We start from the raw sequence: 12,757 nt of genomic DNA on the forward strand, positions 1-12,757 counted from the left end.
CTTAATTTTGTAGGTGACGTAGCATCAACGGGGGAGGGGTTGGGTGCCCCCAATTATGGTTGGTACCCCCCTAGGATGACTCACTCTACTTTACTAAAATTTGTCATGTGATTTGAAGCACTTTGTGAACTTTTTACTCTTGTGGAAGGTGTGTAGAGTTAGATGTTTGATGTTTTTTTACCTCAACCCTGCGCCTGTTGTGCGCCTAGTAGGCCTATATAGGCCTAAGTGATCTCACAAAAGCATTGGCACTTTTGTATTGACACTTGCAAAAAGATCCATTTATTTTGGAATGTATACCTATTTTTAAAAGAAAATAATCACTCGTAACACTCCAAGCACAGCATGCATGACCAGCCTTTCAGTCACCACACCCATCCCTGCCACGCCCTTCTGCCAAGCAAGCCAACTTTTTATTATGAGACGGGCTTTGCCTGCTATGGTACAGCTTTCCTACGAGCTTTCCATGGCAAATGGCGAATTCATTTCAAGTTGCTTCCTGATTTGTTTTTGTTGCAGCTGGTAACTGTTTTGCTTACAAATTACAGTATTTAGCTGTCAAGGTAGCACATACGGCAAGAGAAATAATAATAGTATAGTCGGAAAACGGTCACAATACCAATGTGAGTATTATTAATGGTTGTTATTTAAGTGCAACATTTACTTTTAACTTAAAAAAAATATAACTTTCATAAGTAAGCTTACCAAAAATTGCAAAATAAAAATAATCCCATGATCCAGCATACTCATGTACTAAAAAAGAGGTATTATGTGATTTGCATAAAGAATAGATTCCTATTTAAATGTTAGTTTTCATTGATCACATTCTCCCCTTTTAATTTCGAGCCAAACAAATGAGTTAAAACAAAAAATATTGCTATTTCATTCCAGCGCCAACAAAAATATGTGTATATATCGTTATGAACACGGCAGAGTGCCGAATACGCAAAATTGCTGTTCTGAGTAAACGGCGTCATAAATCATAAGCATACAAAAACTCAATTTGCTCGAAATTCTCGATTCGTCACTCTGCAGAATTCATAACGATATATTATTTCCTAATTCGCAAGCTCAAACGGAAATAAACGTTTTCCTCTTGAGCCTGTCTCCTTTGCTTACCAAACACATACCAACATACATAACTAACCTTGGGGAGCACCCACAGACGAGAAAGAAACAGACCGCGTGAAACGGTGCAACCAGTCAAAGTCCCTGTGTATTGTATGCTGCCAGTTCTCGCATATTCATGATGAGGGCCGATTGTTCGATCGTGCTGTGTCTGACAATCATGCCAGCGTTGCGTGCCTTTGTGATTGACCATAAAAATATGTGGTAAGTGCGTAGCAGTTTTGCCTGTTGCATTTCATGGAACAATCGGCCCTCATTATCGGATGATGCGGAGACTTTGACTCGTTGCACGCGGTCTGTTTCTTTCTTGTCTGTGGGAGCACCGTACTTCAGCGCCGAGCACTTGAACTCTTAGCCCTCCACTGTTACTCGAGAACTCTAGCTTCGAATTTGCACACGATACTTACGCATTCGATGCTAGAGTGCGTTGCTATCGTTTTTCGGTCGGACAGCTGTGAAATTTTTTGCACTGGAGCTTCTTTATTCTGTTTAATGTTGACATTTTGATGCAAGTTATTTCAATGAGTCAAGTGTATCTTTTGAGCAAGATTTGCCTATTTTGGACAGTCTAAAATTTTGTGTATTAAATTTTAGCATCATTTTTGAAGCAATCGCCTGTCGTGATTGGCTGTGTTTACTTCTGAACTTCCATTGCTTTACACTGTGTCACGCTTCAGCAAATCCGACTAGATTTTGAATGCAATGGTCTCTAGCCTAGAATGTGAAGCTATCGGTGAGCAAATTCTTGGCTAGACGTCTCGAGCAACTCCACTGTGTCCAAAAACCTGCGCTACTGATTAGCATAATCAATACGCAAATGAGCCTTTTTAGCATCAATAGGAAAATCTCATTATTAGCTTGCAGCGTTGGACTTAAAGACATTTTTTATGTGTTAGCGTTATCAGCTTGTACTATTTGATTCTTGTTATATTTGCACACTTTGCTGTATAAGTCTATCATGGCATAACATTTCTACACATTTCCGAAATTGTGTACATATAGCAATGTGATCAAAATTGAGTAGCATTTTTCTCCACGATACTGGCTATGGCCATGGCCAACACTGTATTAGCTCACTGATCACATTATTTCACAGAGCTTCACGCAGCTGAGAAGTATATTTAAGACATGTACCTTATGTGACAAATAGCGATATGCACACAATTTTAACGTCACTGATTCAATGATACATGTACACATGAGATCATGAGATGACATTCACAAGACGTGTTAGCAAGCACTCGATCGGTGAACTCAGAATAAAACCGCAGATCTCCAGATTTTAAATATATAAAAACTTAAATTTTACTGTAATTAATGCACTTCAGGCTTAGTCTTTCACATGACATTTTTGTACACCACTGCCACTGGCATGACTGGGCTTTACAATCATGCAAAAAGTTGCTCGAGAAGTCTAGCCACAAATTTGCTCACCGATAGCTTCACATTCAAGGGTAGAGACCATTGCATTCCAAATCTAGTCGGATTCGCACTGAAGCATGACACGTGTAAAGCATTGGAAGGTCAGAAGTATAATATAACACAGCCAATCACGACTGGCGATCACATTAAAAATGTTGTTAAAATTGCACTTCAACAAAATTTTAGACTGTTCAAAATAGGCAAACTTTACTAAAAAGACACACTTGGCTCATCAAAATAACTCATTCATCCAAATTACAACATTAACAGAATGAATAACATCCGTTGCAAAAAATGTCAACGCTGTCCGACCGTAAAAAGATAGCAACATACTTCTTCAGTGTGTTGAAGCTAGATGAAGCTATACTGAGATTGGTGCAGTTGCAGAATCAGAGCCATCAAGAACTAGCAAAGTTGACAAAACAAAGGTGAAACAGGTGGTGTGTAACTAATTGTGTGCAAATTCAAAGCTAGAGTTCTTGAGTAAGCAAACAGTAGAAATCTGAGAAAAATTGAGGTTGTCACTGTGGAACAAATCGCACATTATGGCTTTGACAGTGACACTGAAAGTGGTCATTAAAGAATTCAAAAGATAAATTCTGCTTCAATAATGCCAAGCTATACAAGTCTGAAACTGCTCCATGGAGCTTAGTCTTCAAGTGCTAGTCATATAATGACCAATAGATAAATGACTCTATCATTGAAGACTGAGTTGCACAGTCTAGGTCGAGCTGACATCACTGGAAAATGCTCTGCGTGCCCATCCTGCAACCCCATGGGATTTGGTATGATTACTCAAGAACTTCAAATTTGCACATGATAGTTTGGCTAGTCTCGAGTCCTGCTAACCTATCATTTTTTTTTTTGGTATATCACATCAGCGTTGACATTTTTTGCAATGCCTGTTTATAAAATTGATGCTTAAATTTGGATGATAGTTATTTTGATGAGTCAATTGTATTTTTTAGAACAATTTTGAAAAGTCTAAAATTGCACTTCAACTCAATTTTTGATATGATCGTCTGTTGTGATGGCTGTGTGGCTTGGCATGGTGTCATGCTTCATTGATTTCTCTTAGATTTCACTAGTAATGGTCTCTATCTTTGAGTGTGAAGCTATCGGTGAACAAATTTGAAGCCAAACATCTTAAATGTTGGAAATTAGAGAATAAAAGATAGGATTTTGTCTTTTGCCTATCCAATATCGTGTCATAATGGATGGGCTGGCCAATTTTTTGAGTACTACGATAAAAATATTGGCCAGCCCATCCATTATGAAATGATATTGATAGGCAAAAGACAAAATCTATCTTTATTCTCATTCTTCAAAGTCAGTTTAGTATAAATTTTATAAGTCAAACTGCCTTTTTTCAGAAAAAATAAAATTACTTTTGTCAGGACATCCCCGTCGTTTTAAATGAACGAAAACGCCACGAACATCGAAGCTGCCAAACCGCGTTCTTAATTCGTGCATGTATATTACGCGAACACATTATCGTGCAATCATTGAGGATCTACAAGTGTGCCGCCGTTGCGTGTCGGCGAGCTCACTGTTTTATATGACTATCCACTATCGTGTCATAATGGATAGGTGAAAACCAATCAAATTGTGTGTATTCTTGACAAGACGCACCTACTGAATTAGAATGCACTATAATGATATAAACAATAGGATAGTGGGACATGTATTGCCTACAGTGGCCCCTAGGGGTCCGAAATATCTTTATATAGGCCAAAAATTAGAAGCGGCATATCTTATCCGGATATTCCATGGAAATAAGAGGGTGGTGGAAATACTTGAATATTGCATTTTAGTGGCAAGAGTATCCCTGCATCTAGACTAGTCCTATAATAGTGGTCAGTTACCATCAGAAACATCAACAAAATGTGAAATTTAAAAAGAAAGATTGACGCTGAAATAAAATTAAACTATTAGGAGTAAATCTGGATCTGACTTGTGTATTGTCTGCTTCAGCTAGTAAAAATTAAATGCGAATTTAAAAATGTTTTTGTACCTACATTGGTTGTTTGGTTTACCGAGTCTGTTTATGTGCACAGTGATTTAGCAGGTTTAGCACTTTTGTGAGCCTTGGAACTGGTAATTTTTGGCTATCGAAGTTTACCTACTTCCTATGCCTACATTTGCTGGTTTTGCCCCCCCTAGACTATGCCATAGTCGATTTTTGATAAATAAAAATGTTATTAATCATGATGAACGCATTCAGTTGAACTCGAAATTATACTGATATTTAGTACATCAAAATACTAGTATAAAATGGGTATGAAAAAGTTTAGGCTATATAATTATATTTGTGACAGTAAAAGTAAAGTATAGGCCCTACGTAGGCTTATATTATTGAATGCAACATATCATAATGGCATAATTATAATGACACTTCAATACTGAACAATTCTAATTTTAGAATCTGCCAGTTTATTATCCGAAAAACCGACTATGGACTTTCACTTTTAAGCAGAACTTTACCCGGGACTCACACACTGTCAATCATACTTGTTTATCAATAACATCTAACCACAAGACTAAGCATGGTGGTACAATACGCTGCTTAGATGCATACGTTCATCCACCAGCACAAAAGCGCCGCATTCCCTAGATAGTTGTGTACCATGTATAGTTATAATGGTACCAGTACGCGTCGGGAGGATTTAAACAATAACAAGATCTGGGCGACCAATCACAAGCCAGATTCATTTTTAAAGATGCATTACATCATGACCCAATTTTAGTTAGGCCAGAAATTGGCCTAACTCTCAAGGCAAAAGTCAGTAGTCCACTTGGGAAGCTAACAAACAGAGGGCGTCACGGTGACTGAAAAGATCAGTTGTGAAAATCTATCAATTGTGCACTCATTAATTAAATCAGAGTTTTAAGCTTAAATGTAATAGCCAGAATAGTGCACAATTGGCAAGTGGACTACGGAGAAGTCTACCCCCCCCCCTGCATATTGTCTAGTCTGTATTTTACTTGTTTCCCCACATCAAGTTGGTGTACCTTGCTCGTTTTCTTTCCTAAATGAGAATCATTTGTGCAATTTTAATTGGAATGAGAGTCCAGATAAAGTGTGATAGTAAAAAGACATTTTTATTGTTTTAAACAGTAATGGTCCCTTAGAGTGTTCCATGTGGTGGTACAAGTTTGTGATGGATTTTTGTTTATAAAAAATATGTTGATAGGAAGGGGGTAAATTGGGTGAGGACGGGTGGCCACCCCCCCCCCCTACTTGTTTTGTAGAATTTTGTGAAAGCATAAAACCAGGAGGGTTAGTCCCCCCCACTTTTTCAACCGGGGCTGGCCCTCCCACTTTAATCAAACCCATAATGTGCTGTGTGTCACATGTCTGGGTGAACATAAATAATGAATTCTCTACCCTGAAAGAAAGTGTAAAAATGATGCACCAAATGGCTCAATTGGACCTTCATTTTGCAAAATTGATAAACAAAACACCCTTTTCGCTTCTGCTTTAGACACCTAACAATATCATGTTTAAAGCAATAAATTATACAATAATAGTGAAAACTTGTCCATGTATGGTTTCAATTTAAAGGAGGAATTTGTGATCCTAGCATCCTCTTTTTATGACATTTTTCAGTAGATATCCACGAAAAAAGCTTATTCCCAAAATTTCAGTTGATTCCGATTTTGCGTTTGTGACAAGTATGCATGATTATGTGTATTACACTGCTCCATAGGCCACTGTTGTAATTTTGTTCTGGTATACCAGAAGGAAATTCAAATTTGACGATATTTTTGCTAAATGAATTAATCTGCAAGAAATTTTTGGTATATACATGTAAACATTATGTACCCAGAGGTTTCCAGTGGTATAAAAATCTCAAACTCTGAAACTCCCCTCCGTATATAGGCGCCAGTGGAGTATTTCTGCGCACGGTCGCAGGGAATCCACTGACGGATTTTTCGGCGCGCGTCTTGAAAACCCCTCTGTATATAGGCGCCGGTGGAGTATTTCTGAGCATGGTCGCAGGGAATCCACTGACGGATTTTTGGCGCACATGCGCTGAAACTCCCCTCCGTATATAGGCGCCGGTGGAGTATTTCTGAGCATGGTCGCAGGGAATCCACTGACGGATTTTCGGCGCATGTGCCTGAAACTCCCCTCCGTATATAGGTGCCGGTGGAGTATTTCTGCGCACGGTCGCAGGGAATCCACTGACGGATTTTCGGCGCACGTGCGCTGAAACTCCCCTCCGTATATAGGCGCCGGTGGAGTATTTCTGAGCATGGTCGTAGGGAATCCACTGACGGATTTTCGGCGCACGTGCGCAGAAACTCCCTTCCGTATATAGGTGCCGGTGGAGTATTTCTGCGCACGGTCGCAGGGAATCCACTGACGGATTTTCGGCGCACGTGCGCAGAAACTCCCTTCCGTATATAGGTGCCGGTGGAGTATTTCTGCGCACGGTCGCAGGGAATCCACCGACGGATTTTCGGCGCCGTGCGCGCTGAAACTCCCCTCCGTATATAGGCGCCGGTGGAGTATTTCTGAGCATGGCAGCAGGGAATCCACTGACGGATTTTTTTGAAGCGTGCGCGCAGAAACTCCCCTCCGTATATAGGTGCTGGTGGAGTATTTCTGCGCACGGTCGCAGGGAATCCACTGACGGATTTTCGGCGCACGTTTTTCTTGAATTGTTATGACTTAATATTGGCCTACCCTAGAATGTTTCATAAGAGATAAGAAGGTAGAAAGTAAGAAATATCATTTAGAGTCAGAAGTTACGGTTCTGCGCATCAAATAACTTGAAATGTATATATTTTTAGAGTTTATTTTTAATACGGTGGAGTATTTCTGCGCACGGTCGCAGGAAATCCATTGACGGATTACCGTGCAGAAATACTCCACGGACCTATATACGGAGGGAGTTTCTGCGCACGTCGCTTGAAAAGTCCGACTGTGGATTCCCTGCGACCGTGCGCAGAAGTTACTCCACCGTTCTAACTTCTGACTCTGTATATAGGCCAATAATTTCTTACTTTAAATAATGTTTCATATTTTCTATCTGTTTTCAGATTTAAACAAAATTGTTCAGGTTTTGAAACAATCATAGAAATGCACTTTTTTGTCCCAATTTTTTTGGTGACAACATACCAAAAAATTGCTTGGATTAAAAAAATTTCCATTATCTTTTCATAAATTAAGTAAAGACATGAAATTAGGGAAGGTTTAAATTATTTTTTACAAATTTGCCTCATTTTTCAAAATATTGAAAAAAAAAACATGTGAAAAAGGCAATTTTTTCTGTCTAATACTCTAAATCTGTAAAAATGTTCACACAATGGTGATTTTGAAAAAGTGAAAAAATCCTAGAGTTTGAGTCAAGTCAAGTCAAGATAACAAGGTAACAGGCCCGTAATGTGAAAGAAGCCCACTATATATCTTGTGGAGTTCTATGGAGGATTTAAATTTGTATATGACATTAATTAAAAAATTCCCTGTGTGGCTATAATTCCAATAGGATTTAAGTTGGAACACAATCAACACATGACCCTTAGTATAACTACCCCCCCCACTTTCAAACCTTCTGCAGGTCCTGTTTCTCTCTTTCCTGTTTGTTATAAAACTTGGTTAGGGACCAGGGACATAGTTAAAAACATGCATTGAATCCAATTTACAGGTGGTTCAGAACTTGCACATAACAACATGAACTTTGCTCAATTGTGATTATATAAAAATATACAGGTGATTTACCAATTAAAGACCATCAAGAGGTCTACAAACTATCTTTCCTAAGTGTTAGAGCATTTCAAGTTCATGCCAACTAATAGCTGAAAAGTGTGTTACTCTAAAACTTTGACCTATGCATTAGGCCTATACATGTATACAGTTTGGCTATAGCCTTTGGCAATATTATATCTTTTTCAAGGTTTGCACAACATGTGATAAGAGTATTACATTGATTCAGGTTTGAAGTTCACAGGAAACGGTATAGGGCCAGTTCCCCGGGGGGGTCACTCCCATTGTGGCCTGTACACCATCCGCGATAATGAAAATGCGTAAAAGGGTAGTTTTTTGGGTAAGCACGATCACGCTGCGTAACTACGCTTAGGGTGTCAAAAACATGAAATATTGGAAAAAGGGTAGCAAAATTGCAATTGCTAATACACGGAAATGAAATTTAGGGTATGAAATTTGATGCAAGGAATAAAATCCCTGTTTAGGGTGTGAAAACACCTGTTTAGGGTATTGTTTTAGCCAAGGGTTAAATCCTTGTTTAGGGTGCTTTTCAAAAGTTGATTATCGCGGATGGTGTACAGGCCACAATAGGAGTGACCCCCCTGGGGCCAGTTCTTATCTCACTTTTTCTTTTTGTATTGCAGAACAACTGGTGTGTAGGCTTGCAGGGGATGTAATCTATACATTGTCGTATCACTTGTTTTTGTCAGAATTGAGGTATGTATGAGTACCATTGTTTCATAACTAATAAGGTGCACTGCCCATTTTGTTTTTCTTACTTTATGAAAACTTGTTTACGTTTAGAGACCTGGGCAGTTACCGGGGGCAGGTGTTGGCAGCTGATACTTATAGCTCTAATGTCTCCATTGGGCAAAGAATATATTTTGGACAAAAAGTACAAGTACATGCAAAAAATTAATGTTTTTAAAATATTATAAATAGGGTTATTTTTTATGGGCTCATTTAAAGGGGGGTAACCCTATTGGTTTTGGATATGGATTGTCTTTAAAATTACATAATAATATCAAATATCTCCCCTTTATGCTGCTTTGTGAAAAAAGCGAGAGCATTTTCAGCGTAAATGTGAATAAATAGCCAAATTTGCAATCCAATACCTTGTATACGTGCATTGCATACTGGGTAGGCATGCAACAACAACAATTCCCGTTCAGTATGACTTAATGCTGACATGCTGCAATGCCGGCCCGTATTGACGGAAAAAATTTTATTTTATTTTTTTTTGGTTTTTTCGTACAAAAAAAAAAAAAAAGGAAACAAAATATATTTCCCTTGCAATATGTACATTTCAAATGAATATAAAAAGTTTGGGTTAAAAATGGAGAGGAAAAAAACCTTCCGATACCGGGTTTTGAACCCGGTACCTCTTGGGTAAAAGAACGGCACGCTAGCCAATTGAGCTATTTCACCAACTGAAATAATCAAGGAATTGTTTTAATTATATACGGCGGACCGTCTCCTCAGCACTTAGCGTAGTTCGCTTTTTTCTCTTCCCATGATCCGAAGTAATTTTTATTGTTTACAAACTGGTATACCTGTAAAAACCGCTGTGATTCATGATTTCTCCGAAATACATCGACTTGGGCGTCAAATTTCAGGATAGTAATGAGAAAAATAGTATCTATTATGTGATACCAAAACCTCATCAACAATGAAAAAAATCGGGGATGATGCTGTCGATCGGGTTACGGACCTTTAATAGCCAAAACATATAGCTGACCGAACTGTCACCCAAAAATACATATTTTCCTTATAAATCAGCTTAAAAGTTCAATATACTGAATGGGTTGGGTAGTAAATAAGGATATTACTTGTGTTGTTTGCTTGGATGTGTCAGGAAATGGACCGTTTTTGTAAACTCAGCTGGAAAATCAGGTCAAACTTAAGCTTAAGCCTATTAGAGTTTCATCTTAATATTGAATGGACATTTGACTTATTGGGGGAGCTTGGTAGTACAGGTTGTCTGGTGTATATTTTTGTGAATCTACTGGCTTTGTACAAGTATGGGCAGTGACAAAAACCACCATAGAATATTAACAATATGATGAAGATAATGATAGAAAAAAACAATAACAGACAATTCTAAGTGATAATATTTTATATACACAATTAAAGTCTGTGTGACAGAGATTGATATAATGGGTGGATGTTTCTTACTATCCTATCGAATATTCAGGATTTTATTTCATTTGTAAATATAATAATATTGATAAAAATAACAAAAACAAAACAAGCAAAACCTAGTGACCTTTAAGTAAATTCCACATATTATGTAGCAAAGTCTATTTTAGGGAAATATTTATTCAAAATTTGATACAGTTTCACTTTTGTTGTTGCGAAATTTTTCTATAAAAATTCCCAGCTGCTTTATTTCCATATTGTTATGTTAGTTTTTATTATACTATAATGATGAAGCCATGTTTGTTTCCGGTTCGTAGTGTCTTTTCATAAAATGGCTGAGAGTTCTTTACCGGAGAGTGAAGGAGACATGGACCATGAAGAACGACTGTTGTATGCTGCCAGGAATGGTGATGCAGAAACTGTAGGCAGGCTTGTAGAGCAGAGCTGTAAGGGGCAAATCACACTTAACATTAACTGTAAAGGTAAGAGAAGTGTTATATTCCTTACATCCATAGCATTGGCAAAGTAGTGATTTTGTTATGTATTTTGTTGTTTTTGGCTCTGCCTCAATCTGAATTGCACAATTTCAGCATTTAGCCTGATAGGCAGTGGTGTAGCCAGGGGTCAAGGGGGAGACAGCTGCCCCCTGTGACCAGTCTTGCCTCCTATTTCCCCCTGTGGGATGCTGACCACCTTGATATTTAAGATTTTTAAGGTGGTACTACACCCCTTGATAAATTTGTGACTATTTTTGCATTTTTCTCAAAGGTACAGCTAAAATGTACCTCATTTCTTTTAATGAACCACTTGTCTTGAATCACTGAAATTTCAGTGAAGTTATTGGATTCCTTGCCCCTATAATATACATATAACTTTTGTTACCAGTGTGTAGTTATTTTTTGAGAAAAATGCAAAATTAGTCACAACATTTATCATGGAGTGTAGTACCACCGTAAGTCTTTTTTGTACTTTTTAGACCATGATTTTTGAACATTTTTATCAAAGTTTCCTCCCTTGAAAGTTGAAAAAATGCTGGTTATGCCACTGGTGATCAGATCAGATTGTATCATGTCAGATATATGTTGAGATGCTAGAAATCAGGACAGTAAGTAATTTTTTTACCTGAAATTCACAATGGCAACAGTAATGTTACAAAGTGAACTTGCACTTTCGGGTTTTGATTGAGCAAACCTCAAATATTTAAAAATGAACTTGATAATGATTTGCATAAAAAATTATGCACACAGTTGATTCTTGATCAACTGTGTAAATCAAAGGGAAATAAAAGATTCGGATGGTAAAGATCCAGCTACCGGCAGTAATTGTGTTTGGTCTAATTATTGCGTCCATAGGACAATGCATCTTTCAGTAAATAAAAAGCCCAGATTTATCCCTGTATCATATACTAACCAATCTTAAGTAGTGTAGTCTTTTTTATACAATTATTGTGCATATGCTACCAGTGTTTGATCACTGGCAATGTTTTAATTGCACGCTGCAAGTGCTAGTATGATAGTGCTTGAATCTCATTTTACATTTCCAACAGTCATCTGTAAATTACAGTAAAGATTATAGTTTTGGTCAAAAAAGGCATTTTGATGAATTTATATTAATATTTTTCATCATTCTTGTTTTTTGCTGAGAGCATATATTATAAGTAACTTCAACAAATTTTACCAGTACAGTTTCAGCTATTTTTCCATTTAATTTTGTCAATTAGGTAAAAGTAAGGCCAACCTTGGATGGAGTCCTCTACACCTGGCTAGCTACTTTGGTCATGAGGTGGTTGCTATGTGTTTGTTGATCAACAATGCTGACATCAATGCAGTCACACCCAGGGGTGATACCCCACTACACAGAGCAGCTTATACTGGACGTCTGGTAAGGGAATAGTGTTGCCTCAGATATGTGTAAATTGATGTTCACTGGCTTTAACTTAAGTATTGACATTAAAATAAATAATTTCATTATTTTGTCATAATGAGTACAGACTCATTTCTTAATTTGCTGAAGTACATAGATGTTAAAGGCCTCTGATATTTTAACATGTCTTGCACAGAAAGATTGTGGCTGCTTATTAACATCATTTACATTTGTACATCACCATAATGCGTTTGGCTAAATTTATAACCTAATTGACCCTTTGCACAGATTTGCGATCTTAATCCAAGAACGAGATTCTCCTTGCGCATGCAAGGTACACAGTAATTACACATGCATACACACACACAACTCACACTTTGTGGGTAAAACCTCATTTTGAGATGACCCTGCAAAAGGTATATGTTAGCCAGAAGAGCTGCAATATAAACCCAAAATTTCCCTCCAAGAAGACAGGATTACCCTTCAAATTGT

At 37.7% G+C, this 12,757-nt stretch overlaps 1 protein-coding gene across 1 annotated transcript in view; it reads left to right on the top strand.

Moving 5' to 3' along the window:
- Positions 1-10,726: 10,726 nt before the first annotated feature.
- The window catches only part of LOC140149310 (oxysterol-binding protein-related protein 1-like), a 46,626-nt gene continuing 44,595 nt past the window's right edge, over positions 10,727-12,757 (top strand). Inside the window, exons 1-2 of the mRNA XM_072171576.1 lie at positions 10,727-10,884; positions 12,123-12,283. Coding sequence (XP_072027677.1) covers positions 10,734-10,884; positions 12,123-12,283 — 312 coding nt within the window. The 5' untranslated portion in view covers positions 10,727-10,733. The remainder of the gene's footprint in view (positions 10,885-12,122; positions 12,284-12,757) is intronic.

Source organism: Amphiura filiformis, chromosome 3, assembly GCF_039555335.1.
Source record: "Amphiura filiformis chromosome 3, Afil_fr2py, whole genome shotgun sequence".
NCBI classification, from domain to species: Eukaryota; Metazoa; Echinodermata; class Ophiuroidea; order Amphilepidida; family Amphiuridae; genus Amphiura; species Amphiura filiformis.